This window comes from Notolepis coatsorum (assembly GCF_963971535.1).
Source record: "Notolepis coatsorum genome assembly, chromosome: 19".
NCBI lineage: Eukaryota > Metazoa > Chordata > Actinopteri > Aulopiformes > Paralepididae > Notolepis > Notolepis coatsorum.
In genome coordinates this window covers 91581567-91606359 of record NC_140183.1, presented here as the reverse complement: position 1 = coordinate 91606359, position 24793 = coordinate 91581567, and the positions used below count along the sequence as shown (strand labels likewise).

Here is a 24793-nt window from a genome sequence, read left to right as displayed (position 1 = left end):
AAATAGGATTGCAGTGATCCACAACCTGTCTCACAAAAATCAATGGAGACATGTATGTTCCAAGGACAATCCGGCAGACGACGCCTCACGTGGATTGCACATGGAATCATTTCTGAATTCTACCAGATGGTTGTATGGCCCCGACTTCCTGTCAAAGGAGAAAGCGGAATGGCCTGAATTTCCTGAGGATCTTGGCCACATCCCCCCAAGTGACCCAGAGGTAAAAAAGGACATCACTGTAAATTGCTTGAACATGGACAACAGCGCTACTAGCAAGCTAATTGAATACTACTCTTCATGGAAGAAACTTCAAAGAGCTGTGGGCTGGTGGCTGAAACTTAAAAAACTCTTACTGCTTCAAAGTCAGAAGGCCAAGGTTCGTGTGACTTGCTCCTTCAAACTTAAAGACGAGCAACAAGGCTTATCTGTGGAGGACTTGTATGAAGCAGAGAAGTCAATCATCCGCTATGAACAAGAGCGCTACTTTGATTCAGAACTCACTCTTCTGAAAAAGGACAAACTAGTCAAAGTGGACAGCTCCATACGCAAATTGGATCCGATCATGGATGAAGGCATCCTAAGGATTGGAGGGCGGCTAAGTAAAACGGCTATGTCAGTGAGTTTGAAAAACCCAATCATACTGCCCAGAGACTCTCATGTATCCAAATTGATCTTGCAGGATATCCACCAGCAGGTTGGGCACTCTGGACGAAACCACATGCTCTCCAGGCTCGGTCAGAAATTCTGGCTACCATCTGCAAACTCTTCAGCAAGAAAGATCATAAAATCATGTGTATTTTGCAGACGCATACAAGCAAGAGTTGGAGAGCAAAAGATGGCTGACTTGCCAGAGGATCGTGTTGCTCCGGATCTCCCACCCTTCACTCACGTGGGCATCGATTATTTTGGACCCATAGAAGTTAAGAGAGGTCGAGCACATGTGAAACGATGGGGAGTAATATTTACTTGCCTCGTCAGTCGAGCAGTTCACCTGGAAGTGGCAAGCACTTTGGACACAGACTCCTGCATCAACGCCATACGGCGATTTTTATGTCCGAGAGGATCGGTACTGACCATTCGAACAGATCGTGGTACCAACTTTGTGAGTGCTCAGAAAGAACTGGAAGCTGCTTTGATTCAGCTAAATCACCAAAGAATTCAGGATGCACTCCTGACCAATCAAGTCAGGTGGTTATTCAATCCGCCTTCCGGAGCCCACTTTGGAGGAGTGTGGGAAAGACTAATCAGGCTGGTGAAAAAGGTACTCTTCTCAGTCCTAAAGCAGCAAACGATGGATGACGATGTGCTACAGACTGCTCTATGTGAGGTCGAATCCATCCTCAACGATAGACCCATCACGACTGTATCAACGGATCCAAATGATCTAGAGCCCTTAACGCCAAACCACCTTCTACAGTTAAAAACCAAACCCCTCTTGCCACCTGGACTCTTTCATAAAGATGAACTCTATGCCAGAAGGAGATGGAAACAGGTGCAATACCTTGCAGACCTATTCTGGAGAAGGTGGACCAAAGAATATTTATCACTCATGCAACAAAGACAAAAGTGGTTCAAGACAAGAAAGAACTTCAATGTCAATGATGTAGTCGTCATAGTAGACGAAACTGCACCAAGGAATTCATGGCCCCTAGCCTGTGTGGTCAAGACCTTGCCGGACTCTAAAGGGCATGTTAGGAGTGTGTTAGTTCGAACCAAGATAAACACACTCCAAAGGCCCATCGATAAGCTCTGCTTGCTGCTGGAAGCCGATGATTGAGCTGAAAATGTTAAATTTCCCCTGCCCCCTGCCCACTTTGCCCATGCCACTGCACACACACTACCCTCTTGCACTTCTTTACACAGATGAACTGTTCTATCCTACACCACATCTACTCCCATGGGACTTTGCCCTATCCAATGGCTGGTATATCGTGGTTGTCATACCATCAAGAACACTTATGCCACTGGGACTTTGTGGGTGGTGGGTGGTGGTTAAGTTGGGGCATGATGAAGATGGACTGGTATGGATTTTGGGACTGGGGGGGATACATTTTGAACATTATGGAATTAGAAAAGATAATGACTGTATTGAACATTACTAATGTAATGAATTGCTTTCTGGTATTTCATGTTTATATTTTTACGTGTGCACTCTGGCTCCATTTAATGTTATTGATAACTATAATTGTTTTTGCTATAGAGTCTCCAATTAGGGGCCGGTATGTTGGAGCCATATTGACCCAATTTGAGTTTAATGGGAAACATGTAACATAACATATGTTTTGATTTATGGATTATATTAATAATTCATATGAAATTGTATTTACCTGTATGATTTAAATTAATCTTGAAATAGATATTACCTGGACACTTATCTGTTGATGACTGTGGGGGCGTGGCATAGATTCACTCATAGATGCACCCCCCCCCCTTTGGGAGGCTTCAAATCAGTGAATGAACTGTCTGACAGCTGAGTTAGACAGTGGCGTTTGGTGTGCAATAGTTTTTCGACCGCATCAAGCCAGACCAATTATATCATTTACTTTGTCAAGATCCCTTTATTTAGTTTAGCAAAGTCAACCGGAGTTTATGTTTAATAAATGTCAATCTACTTACATCCTCTCTGAGTGCTTTATGATGAATGCGCGTCGGCCAAATCTGCAACTAACTCCAGTGGCTAAATGGAAATTTATGAAGGATTAGCCACTTCAGTGGTATTCAGGTTGAATATTACATTCACATTTACATTTAGTCATTTAGCTGACGCTTTTATCCAAAGCGACTTACAAGTTCTGTACGACAAGTCATCAGGAAGGGCACAACTCTATCAGCTGAGTAACAATGTTCATCAAAGTGTTGAGTGCTACAGTGTAGGTTAGTTTATTAGGACAAGTGCATGACAGTAAGGTTAGTTAGGGTTAGATTTTTTAAATTTCAGATAATGGTTGAAGAAGTGCGTCTTTAGTCGACGGCGAATGATTGGACGGGTTTCGGCTGTCCTAACTGGGGTGGGTAGTTCATTCCACCAAACATAATCAGTGTCTCGGGGAGGAGGGAGGGGTCTCTCACAGGGGGATCAGAGAGGCTGGACTTTGCCCGGCGGGGCCCTGAGTGTTGGGGGGCCGATGGGCGTGGGGTGGGGCTCTCGGGGGCATGGGGAATAGCGGGCTTGGCTCGGTGGGGGGGAGTCCTAGGGCTGGGCGATATGGCCTAAATATGATATCACGATATTTTCTGACCTTTCGGCGATACACGATACACATCACGATGTTTTTCTTTTTTACCCCAAACAATTCATTATGAGGCTTACCAAGACAGTATTTGAGTTTGCAAGCTAACATTAAAGACAAAATAAAATACCCATGCATTTAGCATTTTTATATTGGATTTAGATTATTAGATTATATATTGCATATGAGATATATTAGATTATATATTGCATATGAGATATTATATGATTTAGATATGAAATATGATGAATTGAAAATGGGGGACCCTGATGTAAACAAGACTAAAGTCTTTCTCTGGTCTGCATCCCCTTAACAATTGTATGTATTGAGCTGTACTGTACCCATTCTGCAATATGTTAAAGTTTTTAATCAATCAATCAATAAATAAATAGCATTTTAGCATTTTTATGAAACTACTGAAATGTCTCTAAATGTTTTGATGAATTGAAAATGGAGGACCCTTATGTAAAAAAGCCGAAAGTCTTTTTCTGGTCTTCATCCTCCTGTACTGTATTGTACCCATTCTGCAACCTTTTAATACAGTTTTCATTCATTCATTCTGACGGAAACATAATCATTTTGATTGACAGTCGAGTCTGCCAATGACGTCACACCGCTTGCACCCGCCCTGCTGTTCTTAGCACCAATCGGCAAGCGTTATTAGTTTTTGACTTCCTGAATGTCCCGTGTGCTGAACATCAACAAGGCTACTAACGTTAGCTCCCCGCGGCCGTCGAGTAGGAGACCAGTGCTTCACAGGATGACTAAATGAGGCATAATGATTTTACTACAACGAATGTTATAATAAAAGCCTTTCCATACATCTGTCTGATTGAAAACTTTATTAACAGACCGCGGAATGGGCATATCTCAGCACAGGCTGAGATATGAACGAGTAACGTGTGGACAGATTGACGCGACACAATCCTCTTGGGCAAAACATCACGATATCCACGATACGTTGAAAAAGTGTATCGTTAATGAACTGTACCCGATATTTATATAATATCGTCATATCGCCCAGCCCTAGGGAGTCCCCTATCCTTTCCTCTACTAGGCCTGGCCCAATTGATTCAAGGGACCCGTGTCGATGGGGGCCCGGCTACGGGCGCAGCGGCCTAAGATATGGGGGGCGCCAATGGGCTCAACTCAGGGGGGTGGGGGTCAGCGTTTAGGCGGTTTGACCCGGAAGAGTGGGATCCCGTGGGTTGTGGGTTGGTTGTGCGTGGGGTGGGGGGCTTGGTGGCATGGGAGGTAGCGGGCTTGGCTCGGTGGGGGGGGAGTATTGCCCCTCGCCCCTCTACTGGGTCGGGCCCAATCAGATTCAAGATGCCCGTGTCGCTGAGTGCTGGACCCCGCGTGGGACGGACCTGGGATGCGGGGGAGCCCGGTTTCTAGGGGGGGGGGGGGGGGGGGTTCCTCTTGCGGGGGTCTGGGAGGATGAGCGCAGCCGAGCTCAAGGGGCCCACATCATTGTACTGTTGTGTTATTGATGTTATTGTATATGTTGTGTTGTATGTCTGAGTGTTCAATAAAAATGTAAGTTTAAAAAAAAAAAACATAATCAGTGGATGATTTGTTCATATTTAGCAGTGGGCATACACTGCGCTTTCCCCCCAAACTACTGTGAGGCAACAGCCCCCTCATCCCCCTCACATTTCTACCTGAATATAGATGGTCTAAAGTAAACTTTACAACGTAACCCCTCTCAGCAGGCATGCGTTCTTCATGGGACGGGGTTGCACTCCGTGCCACCCCATGATAAGTACTCGCTATTTGCATATCAATAGCGCCGGTCGTCAGGTGTGTTAAATACGTTCTCGGATGCATTCACACCTAACTTGTTGTGAATGACATGTGTTACATTCCATTCGTAGAGGCAATTAGGCACCGTCTGTAGTCTGTGCCCAAGCGAGGGGACATTAAATGCGCATTCGCGGGAGCGCGCGCACGCGCCAGGAGCGCGCGTGCACGTGGTGCGTGTCACCCCAGATGATTTCAATAACCACCACTGACTCTCAGTCTCACTACCACACTACAGAAGGTTAACCCTTTCACTACCACACTACAGAAGGTTAACCTTTCACTACCACACTACAGAAGGTTAACCTTTCACTCCCACACTACAGAAGGTTAACCTTTCACTACCACACTACAGAAGGTTAACCCTTTCACTACCACACTACAGAAGGTTAACCTTTCACTACCACACTACAGAAGGTTAACCTTTCACTACCACACTACAGAAGGTTAACCTTTCACTACCACACTACAGAAGGTTAACCTTTCACTACCACACTACAGAAGGTTAACCTTTCACTACCACACTACAGAAGGTTAACCTTTCACTACCACACTACAGAAGGTTAACCCCTTCACTACCACACTACAGAAGGTTAACCTTTCACTACCACACTACAGAAGGTTAACCTTTCACTACCACACTACAGAAGGTTAACCCCTTCACTACCACACTACAGAAGGTTAACCTTTCACTACCACACTACAGAAGGTTAACCTTTCACTACCACACTACAGAAGGTTAACCTTTCACTACCACACTACAGAAGGTTAACCTTTCACTACCACACTACAGAAGGTTAACCCTTTCACTACCACACTACAGAAGGTTAACCCTTTCACTACCACACTACAGAAGGTTAACCTTTCACTACCACACTACAGAAGGTTAACCTTTCACTACCACACTACAGAAGGTTAACCTTTCACTACCACACTACAGAAGGTTAACCTTTCACTACCACACTACAGAAGGTTAACCTTTCACTACCACACTACAGAAGGTTAACCTTTCACTACCACACTACAGAAGGTTAACCCTTTCACTACCACACTACAGAAGGTTAACCTTTCACTACCACACTACAGAAGGTTAACCTTTCACTACCACACTACAGAAGGTTAACCCTTTCACTACCACACTACAGAAGGTTAACCCTTTCACTACCACACTACAGAAGGTTAACCTTTCACTACCACACTACAGAAGGTTAACCTTTCACTACCACACTACAGAAGGGTTAACCTTTCACTACCACACTACAGAAGGTTAACCTTTCACTACCACACTACAGAAGGTTAACCTTTCACTACCACACTACAGAAGGTTAACCTTTCACTACCACACTACAGAAGGTTAACCTTTCACTACCACGCTACAGAAGGTTAACCTTTCACTACCACACTACAGAAGGTTAACCTTTCACTACCACACTACAGAAGGTTAACCTTTCACTACCACACTACAGAAGGTTAACCTTTCACTACCACACTACAGAAGGTTAACCTTTCACTACCACACTACAGAAGGTTAACCTTTCACTACCACACTACAGAAGGTTAACCTTTCACTACCACACTACAGAAGGTTAACCTTTCACTACCACACTACGGTTAAAAATACACTGACGCCGTCTATAGCCACCCACACACAGACTTATATGAATAATGAATATAACAGATATGTAAGCTGACGTATAACGTTTTTCTTCCACCAGGAGGAGGCCCTACCTGGGGTAGTGCGTTGAGCTGAGCTGGGCTGAGGGAGGGCCTGACAGGCAGGCAGCGAACTGGCGCCCTCCAGTGGCCACTCTGAACCTGGAGGGAGGAAAAAATGGAGACCATTTCCAGTCAAAGGTACCGGTATTGGGTATGGGGCCAGTGAGTATTGGGGTAGAATTTGACTGCTGACTCACAAACATTACTGTACATATGAAATGAAAGAACAGGCTGTCATATATTATTAGCTTGTACAATTATTTATAGAATAATGTCAGACTTTCCAGACTAACCGGAGAGCTAGCTGTAACCATAGCCATATGTTTTATTTCTGATCATTTTGGGCCACTTTGTTTAAAACCCTATCCGACATCCTGGAAACAGATCTGCAACCATGTACCCTGCTCACCATTTTTCTGAGTTCCTGAAATCATTCTGAATTTGCACACTTAGCCAATTAGATGTTATTGCATTTTCCAGGCTCATAGGGCTGAGAATTCGTTTAGCCTGTACATCAACTCATTTCACCATCACCAGCTCCCTGGTTGGAAGACATGATGTTCTTTATTAAATGAGAGAAAATCAAGTTTACAGTCTTGAGATTGTAGTTCATTAGCAGATTGCAGCCCTCCCTCCCTCAGCCACGTGGGCAGCCTCGGTATGGGTGTCCTGAAGACAAGAGCCCTGCTAAACACTCTTTTATTTTTCTCCCTACTCAGCATCTCTTTCCCCCTCCCTCCTTTTTCCTTCTATTTTTTCCTCTTTCTTTCTTTCTTTTTCTTTTCTTCTTTGTGTGTGTCTGTTTTAAAAGAAACACGCCAACATTTTGGGAAGTTAGCTTACCGTCTTCTCCAGAGAGAGACGAGACGATAGATACCAGTTTCATCTAAATCAAATCAAATCAAATCAAATGTATTTATAGGGCCCGACAACACACGTTAATGTCCCCATGGGCCGTACACGTCTTCTTTAAACAAGTCAAGAAGAAAACATAACAATAAGTCAAGAACAGAACAAGAACACCATAAGGTCCAAACATTTTTAGATGAATGCAAATAAATGAAAGAATGCAACACTCCCAGACATACCCCACGCGAAGGTAAGGAAAAACTCACTAAAACCTAACAATAGGGGAAAAAGCTCCACAGGCAGTGTGGAGGAGAGAAACCTTAGAAGGGCCATTCAAGGGGGGATCTCCCTTCTTAGATGTTGGTGATAGTAGTGTTGCAGATAAAATAAAATAATATCATCTCTGTGCGTTGAATGGATGGAAGCAGACATGGCCAAACTAACACCTCTCCCGAAGGCTAACCGGCCATGTCTGCTTCCATTCATTGTGCTAAGCTAGGCTAACATGCAGCCAGATAGCTTTCTACTGAACAGAGAGGAAACTGGTATCTATCTTCTTGTCTCTCTCTGGAGAAGACGGTAAGCTAATTTCCCAAAATGTTGGCATGTTCCTTTAAGGGGGTGGGCTAGTGGGGGTGAGCTAGGAGGGTGTTTGGGGTGGAATATGTTTGTTTGTTTTCTGTTATGTGGTTGTGTTTGCAGACTTTGCGGTCAGTACCTCCTATATGTCAACATATTAACACTTAACACACGTCCTCAACTAGACAATGGAATGGACCTGGTTGTGTTGGTCAAAGAGCTCCAGCCGTGCCCAGCCGCGGGAGACCAGCCTCTGCACCTCCTGGCCATAAACATCCACCCCCCCTACTGCCTGTACCTCCACCACCAGGGAGAGGGAGGGAGATGGCTGCATCCTGCAAGGAGGGGATGGAGGAAAGGTGAGGAGGGAAGAAGAAAGGAGAGGAGAGAGTAGAGAGGATAGGCGAGGAGAGGGTAGGAGAGGAGAGAGTGGGTGAGGAGAGGAGAGGAGAGGAGAGGGTGGGTGAGGAGAGGAGAGGAGAGGAGAGGGTGGGTGAGGAGAGGAGAGGAGAGGAGAGGGTGGGTGAGGAGAGGAGAGGAGAGGAGAGGGTGGGTGATGAGAGGAGAGGAGAGGGTAGGAGAGGAGAGGGTGGGTGAGGAGAGAGTGGGTGAGGAGAGGAGAGGAGAGGAGAGGGTAGGAGAGGAGAGGAGAGGGTGGGTGAGGAGAGGAGAGGAGAGGAGAGGAGAGGAGAGGAGAGGGTGGGTGAGGAGAGGAGAGGAGAGGGTGGGTGAGGAGAGGAGAGGAGAGGAGAGGAGAGGAGAGGGTGGGTGAGGAGAGGAGAGGAGAGGAGAGGAGAGGAGAGGAGAGGGTGGGTGAGGAGAGGAGAGGAGAGGGTGGGTGAGGAGAGGAGAGGAGAGGAGAGGAGAGGAGAGGAGAGGAGAGGAGAGGAGAGGAGAGGGTAGGAGAGGAGAGGAGAGGAGAGGAGAGGAGAGGAGAGGAGAGGAGAGGAGAGGAGAGGAGAGGAGAGGAGAGGAGAGGAGAGGAGAGGAGAGGAGAGGAGAGGAGAGGGTGGGTGAGGAGAGGAGAGGAGAGGGTGTGTGAGGAGAGGAGAGGAGAGGAGAGGAGAGGAGAGGAGAGGAGAGGGTAGGAGAGGGTAGGAGAGGAGAGGAGAGGAGAGGAGAGGAGAGGAGAGGAGAGGAGAGGAGAGGAGAGGAGAGGGTGGGTGAGGAGAGGAGAGGGTAGGAGAGGAGAGGAGAGGGTGTGTGAGGAGAGGAGAGGGTGGGTGAGGAGAGGAGAGGGTGGGTGAGGAGAGGGTGGGTGAGGAGAGGAGAGGAGAGGGTGGGTGAGGAGAGGAGAGGGTAGGAGAGGAGAGGGTGGGTGAGGAGAGGAGAGGAGAGGAGAGGGTGGGTGAGGAGAGGGTGGGTGAGGAGAGGGGAGGAGAGGAGAGGAGAGGAGAGGAGAGGGTGGGTGAGGAGAGGAGAGGAGAGGAGAGGAGAGGAGAGGGTAGGGTAGGAGAGGGTGGGTGAGGAGAGGGTGGTTGAGGAGAGGAGAGGAGAGGAGAGGGTGGGTGAGGAAAGGAGAGTGCGGGGTGTTTCCAGGGGTGGCTCAAGGGAAATCCAGGACAATTCCTAACTGTATTATGGTTGGGTTAAACTTGGGTTAAACTTTAAATGTTGAATTTGTGTAATGTTCATCATAAGTCAGTATAACACCAATGGAAAGAGTAAGGCACAGAAAACATGTATGGCATACAAGAGAGTGCCAAAATTCATCTAAAATATATTGCTACATTCATATGAGATATTTCTATTTTCTTTATCCACTTTTTCTCCTTATTTTTCTATTTTTCTCCCATCCCAATTTCGCTGTTTCCAATTCTCCCCTCCCCTGTCTTGAACGTTGCTCGCATATGCCCCCCACAGGTCGGTCGTAGGGAGGATAGAAGCCTTGCATCACGTGTCCCCTCCGGTACACGAGGAGGCAGCCTGTCACATCTTTTCACCTGCCAGCGCGGACTCTCATTGGCGAGGAGTAACGTGTGGGAGGCTCACACTGCCCCCGCCATTTCCTGTCCCCGCTGTGCAGGCGTCCCCCAACCGACCTGTAGGAGTCGCTGTCCACAACGTCCAGATTACCACCCATCGACTTTCCACCCGCTGACTCTGCCAATTGAGCCAGTATGACGGCCGGCCCAAGCCGGAGGCAACGCCGACAGCCGGATTTGAACCCGGTGTCTCTTGCGTTGGTGATGAGCGCAATGTCCGCTTCGCCACCCAGCCGCCATCATATGAGATATTTCTAAACTTTTTTTTCAACTACAACCCTGGTCATTCTCCTGCCCTAATGGTTGAAAAAGACACGCTTTCCCCTAGACAGACTGTGATCGTTCCTCCATAGAGGCACTCTGACATCAGATTGGGGGGCGGGGGAAGAGTGTGCAACAGGGTGAAAATATCAACCACTTGGGCACCAAAGTGACCAAAGTGAGTTAAGCGATAACTCTCCCTCTCTCTGTTATGTTCTTACCTGGTTACAGGCTGCTTGACAGACAGTAGGGCATAGTTCCCGGGAAGTACAAGGTGGCTGGAGGACCGCTCACCTCCAGGCTGACAGTGTACTGGGGGGAGCAAGGTAGGCCTCCCCAACTCCTGCCCCCCTGAGTAGAGGGCTGCCACCAGGCGCAGAACGCTGAGAGTGGCATCAACCCCCAGCACCAGGTCATAGAAGATGACAAAACCCGACCTGCAATGCAATATTCATTCCAAGATCAAAAAGTACAATAGAACAGAATATTTTCACTTCATACAAGATCACAAAACCAGCCCTGGCTGCGACCCAGTGGTGGCTCCATAGATATATTAGGATAGACCAAAACAGAATGCAATACAATACAATTGACAGAAAAGCATTGGAATCCATGAGTAGTACTGCTGATAAGAAGATCACAGAATAGAATAGATGTTTTTATGTCAGTTGGATGTACGTATGAATGAGTGAACTGACACAGGATCGTAGGGTGCAGGCCCCAAAGAGACCAGGGGCTCCATCTGATATCTTCCCAGCCCAGAGGACTGCGGTCTGGGCTGACGCTGTAAGAAAGAAGGGTGATTGGGGTTAATTAGTGATTGTGCTTACATGTACAAAGTACTCCAAATAATTGTTATATTATGGGATAAGCTGTTAATTGCATTTCCATATGCTGAATTAGCTCTGTACACATTAATAAATAGTGACAGTGGCGCAGGAGGTAGAGCGGTTGTCCGGTAATCTGAAGGTTCCCGGTTAGATTCCGGCCCCTCCCGGGCAGCGTGTCGAAGTGTCTTTGAGCGAGACACTTAACCCCTAACTGCTCCCGATGAGCAGGTTGCCACCTTGCACGGTCGCCTCCGCCGTCGTGTGTGAGTTAATGAATGAATGTGAGGCATGTAAAGCGCTTTGGATAAAAGCACTATATAAATGCAGTCCATTTAAAGATAGAATATTCAGAATATCACCATGGAAACCGAGCTAATGTTGACCATGATAAACAACATACAGGAGAAGATGTATGTTATTGCATTAACAAACTAGAAATTGGATACTTGAGTATTCGGACTAATAATCGGATACCTTTTGGGTACGTAGATATACTCAATTGTTGAGGGGGCGGAGCTGAGCGATCATGGAGTAGACGTGTTTTCACATGAGCTCCCTTCTACCGTGCTGAATATACGTTTCTCCCCATTAGTCTTTATTTTATTTTTATTTGTTTTTTATCTGTTTGCTAGGTCGTCGTGTTTAGTATACATTCATCAACTTTTTTCGACTTTCTACGATGGCGGGGGTGGAAACCAGAGCCATGAAAGAGTTAGGCACGACACCGACACCGCCGAGCATGGCCGTACCGTCTCCCGCTGTCGGGGAGTTAAGCGAAGCTGTGCTCTTGGTCATGACCAAGCTACACGCAGAATCTGAGACACGCATCGCTGAAGCACAGAAGAAAGTACACGCAGACTCTGAGGCACGCATCGCTGAAGCACAGAAGCAAGTGCTGGCGGATTTCTGTATCAGCCTCCGTCGTGAGATATCAGAAGAAATACGGCTGGCGGTAGTCCCGCTGACAGACAAGATGGAGACGATTCACGCTGCCTCATCGGCTAATGCTAACGAACTAGCCATGCTAACGACGGAGGTATCATCACAATGTGAGAAGATGGCGGGTCTTGAATCCGCCCTGCTGGCTAGGCAGGCTGAAGTCAACAAACTACAGTCGGCGATGGAGGAGATGCAGTCCCGGGATAGACGCCACAACGTCAGGATTGTTGGAGTACCGGAGACCAGCGGTGAAGGCCGTCTCTCTGAGACCATGCCCGAACTGCTGCAGAAGATACTAGGGACGGACGTCCTCCCCTCGCCTCCTATCTGTGAGTCGGCTTACAGAGCGGGCAGGTTTTCTCCCGGCGTGAACAAAGAACCGAGGCCCATCATAGTCAAGCTGAACAGACTCCAACAGAGAGAAATCATCATGCGGTCGGCTCGTACCAGAAGGGGTACTCTGAGGTTTGGCGATCACAAAGTGGCCATTTTCGAGGACTTTACACCGGAGGTTCAAGCTCAGAGAGCCGAGTACAAGGTGGTCCTGACTAAGCTATGGAGACTAGGCCTGAGGCCCACGTTATTCGCTCCCGCGAAACTATCTGTGTTGGAGAAGGTCGGTGGTCAGCGTTTGTTTTGGTCGTTGGCTAAAGCGAAGGAATATCTCGCGAAGACACCCGAGTCTGTTGCTTGATATCTATGGAGGGTGAGTGACTTGGCGGTTTGGGCCTATATACATTGATTAGGTCGACTATTCACAAACACTTGCTGTCATGCCCAGACATGCTAACTGTCCTCTGCCCATCCAACTAGCGGGGCTTCCCAATGACTTCTGTTACTTGCTAAAGCTGACCTCATGGTCGTACTTGTGTATCGCCTCTTTGGAAGCTAACGAGCTAGCTGAACAATGTACATAGTAGGCTAACGTGCTATCCGGATTCGTCACTAGCTTACGCGCTAGCCTCGGGCTAGCCAGCGGGCTTCGACTATGGTCTGCGCTGAGACATTCGTTAATGGTTACGTATTTTGGTTGCTGTTGCTGTTCAAAGGGACATTGGTTTGCACAGTTCAAGAGTGACCGAGTCCCTAACTAACTTCTGGTATGCTTTTTATTTTTATATCCAGGTTGTTTTGAGCTTTGGTGATCCAAAGTAGATACCAAGGTCGGTTGAATATGCATAAACAATATTTGATAACAGGTTGGGTCGGGTATGGCTTGCACTTAATGGCTATATGGTTATATGGCTTGCACTCTAACCATTACCCTCTCTTCCTTTCTTTTTTCTTTCCTACTGTCGCTGTTTTTATGTCATCTATATGCGCGATTTAAATGTGATCCGGTTCTACCTTGGACTAACTACTGACAAGCCTTAATTTTGTTTTGAATTTTCCGTGAGGCACTTATGCTATAACGTTGATACATTAATATGCAGACTCCAGGGTAGATGGTTACAGGTTGATGCTGAGTAATTATATAATAATTAGTGTCGCTGTTTTAAGGGCAATTGAATGAGCAATTAACCTGTGACCCGAACCTGCCTTGGACTATCGGCTGGGATGCTTTAATTTAATTTTGTATTGAATTTTCCTATATGTTTTAATGGCATTTGAATGAGCAATTTAAATGTGATCCGGTTCTACCTTGGACTAACTACTGACTCGCCTTAATTTTGTTTTGAATTTTCCGTGAGGCACTTATGCTATAACGTTGATACATTAATATGCAGACTCCAGGGTAGATGGTTACAGGTTGATGCTGAGTAATTATATAATAATTAGTGTCGCTGTTTTAAGGGTAATTGAATGAGCAATTAACCTGTGACCCGAACCTGCCTTGGACTATCGGCTGGGATGCTTTAATTTAATTTTGTATTGAATTTTCCTATATGTTTTAATGGCATTTGAATGAGCAATTTAAATGTGATTCGATCCTACCTTGGACTAACTGCTCCGACCGATATCTTTATTGAAACAATGTATGATGACAGGTGGTGTCAGGTGTTGCCTATTACCATCCCCGGATTGATTAATGAATGATTGTGTTTAATTCTAATCTTACATAGGTTGGGTCATTTCAGCCGTTGTGCCTGATCAGAGGGACGGCTAAAGGGGTGCACTTTGACCATAACCCTTTTTTTTTCCCTTCCTCCTTTTTTTTGTCATTGTTTAATTGACACTGTTCACACAATTTTGCACAATTAACCTGTGACCCGAACCTGCCTTAGACTATCGGCTGGGATGCTTTAATTTAATTTTGTATTGAATTTTCCTATACCTTTTTGGGCTATAACAATGTGATGTTGAAGCGCAGATTCCGAAATAGAGGGCTGCAGGTTGATGCGGAGTTATTATTTAATAATGGCTATTTTTACCATTATGGTTTTCTCATGTTGGGGCCAGGGCTCAGGTGGTTTTCGACCGATATCTTTATTGAATTTTATTTTATTATTATTTGTGTTTATTGGACTAGTGGGGGTTTACTCAGGGGTTTATCTAGAGGGGGGTGGGAGTGGGAAGCGTCTTATTGATCCATGTCTCTAGTGGGAAGTGATAGGAAGATGACCATCCTCAGTGGGTGGGGCATAGGGTGGGGATTGGAGAGTGGGTATAGAGGAACTTATAGTAGGACGGGTGGGTTAGGGTTTAGAGTAGAAGGAGGGGGGGTTGTAGCTGGGGTGGTATTTTTATGTGTTCTATGTACTGTTGTCTTATATATGTGTAAGTGTTCCTCCTCTGAACTCCTGGGATTGACCGTCCGGGCCCGCCGGGATCGGCACCTCTGTACTCAGCCTGGCTGCACGGGTATGTTCTCTACGCACTTATACAAGCTCGACCATGGCTAAATTGAATATTTTAATTTGGAACGCAGGAGGGCTTAACGCCCCACACAAGCGTGCCAGTGTCCTTTGGCTATTGAAGAGGAGAAATATTGACCTTGCTCTCCTTAGTGAGACGCATTTAATGGTAGGTGACGTGTCAAGACTGGCAAATCGGCAATATCACGTTATCTCCGCATCCTCAGCCGATGATAAGACGAAAGGAGTAGTCATAGTTACAAGACGTAACCTTGATATCAAAATCTTGGATGTATGGTCGGACACGGAGGGAAGGATTACTATAGCAAAAGTTGAATTCTTGCATAGGAAGATGGCTATAATAGCATTGTATGCTCCTAACACATTTGATTCAGCGTTCTATAATACAATCACGAAGAATATGTTGGAACTTAATGGATACGCTCTCATTGTGGGTGGCGATTTTAATGCGTGCTGGGATGCGGAGATGGATAGGTCTGGGCCCTCTGAAACGAGCGACCAGAAACGGGCCTCTAAGGCCCTCAGGATGTGGGCCAAAGACACGGGGCTCTCAGACCTCTGGCGCTTATGCAACCCCACCCTCAGAGATTACTCTCACCTGTCAGCCAGACACAAAAGCTTCTCTCGAATTGACTATGCATTCGCGTCCCCTAATATGTTTGATAGTTTCGATGTCTCATTGGTTCCCTTGGCTCTCTCAGACCACAAGGGGATTTTCCTTACGGCAACCTTTGGCAGGCTCTCCGCAAGAGCTCCCAGATGGCGTTTTAATTCGACCTTGCTAAAGAACGATGACTTCTGTTCTGAGTTCAGGAGTAAACTAGCTGAATTTTTGCAGATCAACGTTGGCACAGTAGAAGACCCTAGGGTCCTGTGGAACGCATTGAAAGGATTCATCAGGGGTCATGTCACACTATTTGCCTCCAATTTGCGAAAATCCCGGTCAAAAAAGCTAGAAGGACTGGAATCATTATATGCGGACCTATACGCATCCTTGCAAACTGACTATAATGAACGACTAAACACACAACGTAAGATAGTCAAAAAAGAAATAAACTCCATACTTAAACAACAGTCTGAGTTTTTGATACACAGGACAAGACAAAATTACTATTTTCACGGCTCCAGACCTAGCCATCTATTGGCAATGAAAATACGATCAAATGATCATTTCTCAGATATCCCCTCGATTAGGACGAGCCAGGGTGCAGTCACTACTGATTCGAAAAAGATCAATGACACTTTTAAAGAGTTTTACTCACAGTTATATAGCTCAGAGGGTAATCTGGATGACTCTAGATTTGAATCGTTCATTGGCGGGCTTGAGATACCCCACATTTCTGAGGAAGAGGCCAAGGAACTGGGGAGACCGATTACTCTCGTAGAATTGAGGGAGACTATTGTTGAAATGCAGAGGGGTAAGGCGCCAGGCTGGGATGGTATTCCACCCGAAGTGTATTTAGCTTTCTGGGACCAACTGGGTCCATTGATGCTCGATATGATCAATTACGCTATCGAACAAGGGGAGTTCTCAAGAGATGTCAATATGGCGTTGATTTCTTTACTTCTCAAGAAGGACAAGGATCCCAGTGATTGTGGTAGCTATAGACCCTTGAGTCTTCTCGGGGCCGATTTAAAGGTGTTTGCCAAGGTGCTGGCCCGTCGCCTGCAGAGATTTATGTCTGTATTGGTACACTGCGATCAAACTGGTTTTATCCCGGGGCGTCTGGCTGCAGATAATCTTAGGAGGCTGTTGCATGTAATCGATAACAGTAAAGACAATACAACTCCATCCACAGTTCTGTCTTTGGATGCCATGAAGGCGTTTGACAGACTTGAGTGGTCATATCTGTGGAAGGTACTTGAGGTCATGGGTCTTGGAAAGAGTTTTATTCATATGATTAAAGTCCTGTATGCCTCGCCGTCTGCGATGATACTGACAGGCAAAAACTGTTCCACACTCTTTCCGGTCTCCAGATCTTCTAGACAGGGTTGCCCTCTGAGCCCGGGACTGTTCGCGCTTTCCCTCGAACCTTTGGCCCAATTTATTAGGCAATCGGAGGACATCGTCCCCATAATGGTCAACAATACTCCACACAAAATTGCTCTCTATGCGGATGACCTGCTGATTTTCATGGACGACCCCTCCCGGTCGGCCACAAAATTATTGAGGATAATCGACGACTTTGGTAAATTGTCAGGTTTTAAGATTAACTGGAACAAATCAGCCTGCCTACCTCTTAATGAACTGGCCAAGGCGGTACGACTACCAGCTGATATCCCCATAGTAGAACATTTCAAATACCTGGGCATAGAGATATTCCCCACGCTGAACCAAACTACTAAGTACAACTTCACGGGTACTTATGATAAAATACGCCAGGATCTAGACAGGTGGTCGTCCCTTCCTAACTCCTTACAAGCCCGGGCTTCCATAATCAAAATGAACATCCTGCCTAGGATAAATTTTATTAGCTCAATGCTCCCCCTGCCCCCTCCAATAGACCACTGGCGCAAGGTACAATCGATGGTATCTAAGTTTGTCTGGAATAACAAACGCCCGAGAATCAAAAGGGCTACTACTCAACGTAGGAAACAAGATGGGGGCCTCGCAATCCCTGATTTTAAACTGTATTTCTGGTCCTTTTCACTGAGACCTTTGATGTGCTGGCTAGACCCTGTAGAGGCTGTATCGTGGCGCTCCTTAGAAGCGGCGGCGGTGTCTCCGCTAAGATTACAGGATGTAGTGTACTCCACTGTCTCTATTGCGAAATGCCGGCTGAGGTATGGACCGATCATAACTCACGTGATCCAAACGTGGCGTAATGTACAGAGGTCGTGTGGGGTTAAATGCCCTTGGCACCTGGACTCTCCAATTTTTAATAACCAGCAATTACTTGTTGGACACAAGCCGGTTAATATTCCTCAATGGCAAAGGAGGGGAGTGCATACTCTGGAGGATATTTATGATAAGAACGGCCTCCGTGCGTTTCAGGACTTAAGAGAATTTTATGATCTACCCGGCGAGTCCTTCTTTCTTTACCTTCAACTAAGGTCAGCACTGAGGGCGCATGGCGTACCGTGGGCTCAAGCCTTGCACCCACACCCCTTCCTCAGGCTCATAGTGGACAGGACGACATCCAGAGGGTTTGTCTCCGACTTTTATACGCTCTTAATTCAATCCACGTATAAAAATTTATCATTGGATACAATCTGGCGTGTGGATATACCGGAGTTGGACCCCGAGTTTGACTGGGATGATGTTTGGGCAAATGTGGCATTATCTTCCCGCAACCCCAATCACCAGCAAATTAATTTTAATTATATTCATAGGACCTATCTTACACCTAGGAAGCTATTTGCTATGGGACTGATAACCGACTCTCGGTGCACTTTGTGCTCTCAAAAGGCCACTGGCACTTATATGCATATGTATTGGGATTGCCCACCAGTGGCCCGCTTCTGGAGGTCAATAACGGACAAACTTTCAGATCTGTGTGGCTTAACTATCCCATTCACAGCTGTTACGCTACTCCTGAACGATATAACGACACTACCCGCGTCCGTACAACTGAAAAGGGTTGTCCTAGCGGGCGTCACAGCAGCGAAGAAGCTAATAGCAATGAGATGGAAGGAGCCTGAGAAGCTTACAATGATTAACTGGTCCCTAACTCTATTGGATGTGATTTATCTTGAGATATCCACGGCCCGGGTGATCGGGGTAGGGCAGGCTGGAATTGACCTGTGGTTCGCAGCAGCTGAGAAGGTAAAGACCGCAGTGTGCGGCTGAGCGGGGTTGGGGCGCTTGATCGGGGGGGTCCGGCGGTCTCTGGGGAGGGGGAGGAGGAAATGTCTTGTCTGTCTTGGTTTTTGTCTTGTCCTTCTTAACTTTGACTGGGGGGATTTTAGGGGGGGTTGGTATTTAGCTATTCTGCGCTATATGTCAACTCACATGCCATCTCCCCAAGAGACTAATATTGACAGACTGATTGACCTGTCAACCAACTTGGAGGAAGAATTTCTTTCTTCTTACACTTTACCTTCTGCAAGTTTGGCAGTCTTGAACATGTGTAAGGGACCTAGGCTATCTACAGTAAATCTGCGGCAACACTCTCATAAACAATCTTTTAAGTCACTCCACTTTGTAAAGGTGGGGAAAGGTTGCCATGTTTTGAAGACCCTTTGTGTTATTGAAGTAGCCATCTATATTTGATAGGTTGGACGCTGTTTCTTTTTCTTTTTGTCTTTATAATTTATTATTCTGTATTATTATTGTTTGTTATTCTCCTGTGAAAGTTATGTTTTTTGTTACTGTGGTTATTGTGTTGTCCTGTTTCATGTAATTAATAATAAAAAAAATTTGATCAAAAAAAAAGATATACTCAATTGTTTCAGATTCAGAAATCACGATCAATTACATTAGACACTAAAAATTAAATGTGAACTTGTTGGTACAGTAGTAGTACCTCCATTCGATAAAAAGAATTTCAACACAATAGCCTGCAAAATCAGTGTTAGGCCAAGAGGAAATATGGGGGTCCCTGGAGAAATACAGTACCGGCAGTTTGAACCCCCCAGATGTACTAGCTCTGACCATGTTCAAGTGTAATGATAATGGGTAAAGGCTGCACCAGGGCTGGAGGTGCATGGATGTAGGCCAGGGGATGCAGCGCTGGGTGGTGGGCTGGAAATGGAGGTGGAGGTGGAGGAGGGGGAGGCTGCCTGTGGTTCCTGGGGGTCCCTCTGGTTCTCTCCATCTCCCTGCGAAGGCTCTCCACTTCAGCCTGCATGCTGGCCATGTGGTGGAGATGATCCCTTTGAATCAACTGGAACCCTGTCCCCACTGCTGCTGTGGTACACACATATAGACACAAAGAGTTTCCCATCATCTGCATATATGTTTTTGTAGTGATCATATAGTGGTAATGGATGTTGCTGTGTGTATGTATGTATGTATGTATGTATGTATGTATGTATGTATGTATGTATGTATGTTATGTATGGTATGTATGGTATGTATGGTATGTATGGTATGTATGTATGTATGTATGTAGCTGTATATGTAACTATGTACAGTATGTATGTAGTCAAGTCAAGAGTTTTAATTGTCACGGCATACAGGTATACAATGAAATGCGGGTGGTCTTGCCCGCAACGATGTGCAATACAGTGGTACAACATATAATAGAATCAAAAGAAGAAAACAACATTGTGCAGTAACAGGTAACATGGAGTGACATCTCGGTATCTGTACATAGTTATTTACAGAGCATATGGGACATGCTAGTTAGCTTTGGTAGTGCAATACACTGTTCCTGTTATTCTAATTTAAAGTGTCCTTTCCTTTGGCCATAAGTGTGCGTGTGTGCGACATGAGTGTGTGCCCGCTCATGTTAAAGTGTTAAGTGGCTGCTCGTGTGTGAGCGTGCACAGTGTGCGTGTCGTGTGTGTGTTCATGTGTGCTTGTGTGTGGACAGTTCAATGTTCTGAGCACTCAATGTTCATTGTTCATGGCTCTGATGGCCTGGGGGAAGAAGCTGAGCCTAAGCCGCTCTGTCCTAGTAGCTGGGGTTCGCAGGCGTCTGCCTGACCTCAGCAGCTGAAACAGGCTGTTGTTGGGGTGGTGAGGATCTTTCATTATTGTGCAGGCTCTGGATTTGCACCTCTTGTTGTATAGAACCTGCAGGGGTGGTAGTACAATACCCGTGGTACGCTCGGCTGAGCGCACCACTCTCTGTAGGGCCTTCTTGTCCTGTGCCGTGCTGTTTCCATACCAGGCAGTGATGTTTCCGGTCAGGATGCTCTCTACAGCTCCTGAGTAGAAGGACTGGAGTATCTTTCCCGATACTCTGAACTTCCTTAACTGTCTCAGGTGGTAGAGACGCTGTTTCGCCTTCTTTACTACTGTGTCTATGTGTGTTGACCATGTCAGGTCCTCTGAGATGTGTTCATACTGTGCCAGTGTCTGTTCATCATGACTCTTTTCTTTTTTTTTTACTTTTTTTTTTAGCGTTTATCGCTTTTCTGGTCAAGCATGACCGACAGAAACAGGTTGACGAGCACGGTTTTTCCCGACGCAGAGATAGCGCCGAGATATGCGGTGAGCTACTGGAGCTCATCATGACTCTTTTATGTGACAGGTTCCTCAGCTAACTCACAGGCTGTTAGCACCAGACGACCCTGTGGCTGTATGCTGTGGTGGAAGAGGTAACAGTTAATTTACTTACAGACCAAAGCCATGTGTTTTTTGGACCATATAAATATGGGGTATATATATTACATACATTCTTGAAGGATTTTTATCTGTAGATGAAAATTAAGCTTAAAAAAAAAAAAAAAAAAAGCTATCATAAGGCAGAATATAGTCTGTTTTGCTCCAATGTTTACAAACATTCCCAATGTAAAAGAAATACGGGATGCAGCTAATTGCCATTAAAAACTCATATTTACCTGTTGTCTAGTGTTAGTCATTGTAGCAAGCGCTGAGTAAATCGAATAGTAGAAAATGAAAACATGTCTGCATTGCTTTTTTGTTTTTATGAAGCAATTTGTAACGGTGTTGGTCTGTCTGTCTGTATGTCGGTCACCACAAAAGTAGACCAATCAGGACTGATGATTTCACTGACATCACACACTGAACAGTAGACCAATCAGAGCTGATGATTTCAGATGTCACACACTGAAACAGTTATCCCAGTCATCAAGCTCAGCCATGATAAGTGTAAATGCAGTTGTCGCCGATAGAGGGCACAGTTTATTTTGATATTTCATTTTATTTCATGTGACGGATCACTTCCTGTGTCCCGCTCTGACTTGCCGTAGTTTGATCAGATCTGGCAGAACGTGCCAAGACGTGTAGGAGAAGACAGCGCAGCAGATTTGTGCACTTTATTTTGTCAAAGCTAAAAGACTAAATACTAGAGATTAGAAGATAAACCCCCTCCCATTGAGCTGCAAGCAGGCCAAAGTGGTTAGTAGAGTTTATTCACACATTTTCGTTTTGTTTTTGTAATTCTATTGACTGAATGTATGAATATTGATTGTCATTATTTCCTGCATTGTAGTTCTACGGTGGTGATGAACGTGATGCTACAGTCACATGATGCTAGCTAGCTCCGCTAGCCTCATTCAAGAACTTGCATCAATAAAACCAGCCATCCGTAATTAAAGAACTCGGGAGTCCTCGTCATGCATCCATGGGCGGCACAATAAGTATTAATTAAATTCATGGAACACACAATGGGCCTCATTCACTCTATATATATACATTTTTTTTTTTATATCCCCGTTCTATATGGTCAGCCGGAGCCCTCTAGGTCTCCCTGGCTCATCTGCCTATGTTGGAATTGCAATGACGATCGAATCTCACCAGGTGGTAGTATCGCCTACCTTTTGAACTGGGGATATCAGTTGTCTTCCAGCCTGGGCCAGTACTGAGTTTACCTCCGACTCTTTCCGCATAGGAGTGGATCACAACATAGCAATCGGTGGAAGATTTGGTGCCTCAGAGCTATTCTTTCCTGTATGGTAGACATGCCCAATATACACGAGTAATTGCGATAGGATTTATTAATTTTAGAGTACTTTCTGACTGAGGTAAGGCCTATCTTAGGTAACCTGCTGGTATTTTTTTTACGTAAAACATGCTTCTGTAACGATCAGTGTCGTGTTTTACCGGACGTAAAACATGCTCGACAAACATGATCGCAGTTTCTAGTTAAAACGACCCCCCCCCCCCTTGATGATTTTGTGAAAACACATATGTACATGGTATATACCTTTGATTTGGAAGTATTTGGGGTTTCAGGCGATCAACCAGAACGATTTGGGCATATTGCATATAACGCATCATATCTTGCTATCTATGAAAAAAGACTGGATTATTTTGGAAAGGGGCGATGTTTAGCATTTAATAGCTCACAAACTACAGCATGTAGAAATGAACTGATAAGTCTGTGATGGACTGTGAACAATGCCTGTCAAATGAGCCGTACTATTGTCTCCATAGCTATATACAGAACACACGATGGGTCTGCAAACATCGCTAAAACGGTCAATAACGCTGGCGCCATTGAGTACAGATGGGGAAAGGGTGTGGCGCCCAAAGAGTTAAGAGAAAAATAAGAAAAGCCACCGCCGCATTCATCAATCCGTTCTTAACGTCCAAATCTGTTCTTACCCAGGTGTGTTGAATGATGACTCCCACTCATTCTTAAACTGAAATGTGCGTTCCCGTTCAATTAATTTGCATACAGACACGCCCGCCAGCTCCTTATAAGGTGAATGAGGTGTGTGCAAAACCGCAGAGGTTCTGCATGCTGATCCATTCAACAGGAAGCGATTTGCGACTGATCTCAAAATGAGATTAGATTCAAATGTATTGTTATTATACAGCACAAGTACAATACACCATCCAACCAGAGTGGATAAATAAATGCTCCATAAATAAATAAATAAATAAATAAATAAATAAATAAATAAATAAGCCTGGCTGGCAGTGCGCATAGATTAAGTCCAGTGCGTTCTCCAAGTCAGATTGAAAGTCTCTCTCTCAAAACCATTCTGAGACAACGGAATGCATGCGTGCGACGCGGGTCAAAGTCAGACTGACCCACATCGCGCGTAACACGAGTCTCTCTCTCTCTCAAATAGCCAAACGTTACACTATAAAAACAAAATGGATAGTTGATTTAACTTCATTAGCTGAAATAATCTAAAATCATTAAGTCTGCTATAAGCATAAATATTAGTGCTGTCAATCGATTAAAATATATAACTCGATTAATCGCATGATTGTCCATAGTTAACTCGCGATTAATCGCAAATTAATCGCATTTAAATATATATATTTTTTTACCATAAACAGATCTTTTTCAAGTTCCAAGTTTTAATAGTCTTCTCAACATGCGAGTCAACAACTGCTTGCTTTATGCAGCCATTATGATTTAACACAAAAGGATGACCCTCATGCATTGCAAATTTGCATCAAATTCAAAACGGAGTGATGCACAAAATAACTTGAAAGAAAATAATAATTTGGGCGGCTACGTGGTGCAGTGGGCAAGGCGCTCACCACAAATACTGGAGACTGGGCTCGAACAGGTACGCCTCCCTGTTCGAGCCCAGCGCTCCACATTGCTTTTAGTTTAGCTGGTCGTCCGCACTAATACACATTGGCAGTATTAGGGGGAGATAAACTGATGGGTGGGGATTGGGCGTTGTGGACAGCGACTCCTACAGGTCGGTTGGTGCGCCTGCGCAGTAGAATCAGGAAGCGACGGGGGCGGTGCCCCTCCAAAGCCCAGACCCCTGACGCTGAAATATCGAGCCGCGCAGGTGAAAAGATGCGACTGCTGCTGAGTATCGGAGGGGACTTGTGCTATGTATGACTTAGTCCACATTGCAGCCGGCTTGTGGGCAGTGGTGCAGTGCTGGGCAAAGTGCGCGCATCCTATTATTATGCAAAGTCTAGGTGATAAGTGCCTAGACTTTGAATAATAATAGGATACCGTTTGGCCTCCGCCCATATTACGACTGCACCTCTGCTTGTGGGAGGCAAGAAACAGCGTTCAAAGACAGGGGAGGGTTGAATTGGATGATACGATAATTGGGTTGAGAGAAAAATAGAAAATGGGAGAAAAAGTGGATAAAAAAATAATAATAATAATAATTTAAAACAATGAATAAAGTGTGCATGAAATAATAGGGGAAAGAAAACGTTAGGAACTTGTTACATTCACCCACACAGGGGCTGAGTAATCACCCCCCCCCCTCTCTCTCTCTCA

General features: G+C 45.4%; 1 protein-coding gene across 1 annotated transcript in view; it reads right to left on the bottom strand.

Moving 5' to 3' along the window:
- ccdc17 (coiled-coil domain containing 17) overlaps positions 1-24793 on the bottom strand; it is a gene marked incomplete at both ends in the record, with an annotated part of 59643 nt that overhangs the window by 8020 nt on the left and 26830 nt on the right. The window contains 5 exons of the mRNA XM_084336777.1: positions 6762-6848; positions 8377-8512; positions 10645-10860; positions 11122-11207; positions 19640-19857. Of these exons, the coding sequence (XP_084192903.1) occupies positions 6762-6848; positions 8377-8512; positions 10645-10860; positions 11122-11207; positions 19640-19857 (743 nt within the window). The remainder of the gene's footprint in view (positions 1-6761; positions 6849-8376; positions 8513-10644; positions 10861-11121; positions 11208-19639; positions 19858-24793) is intronic.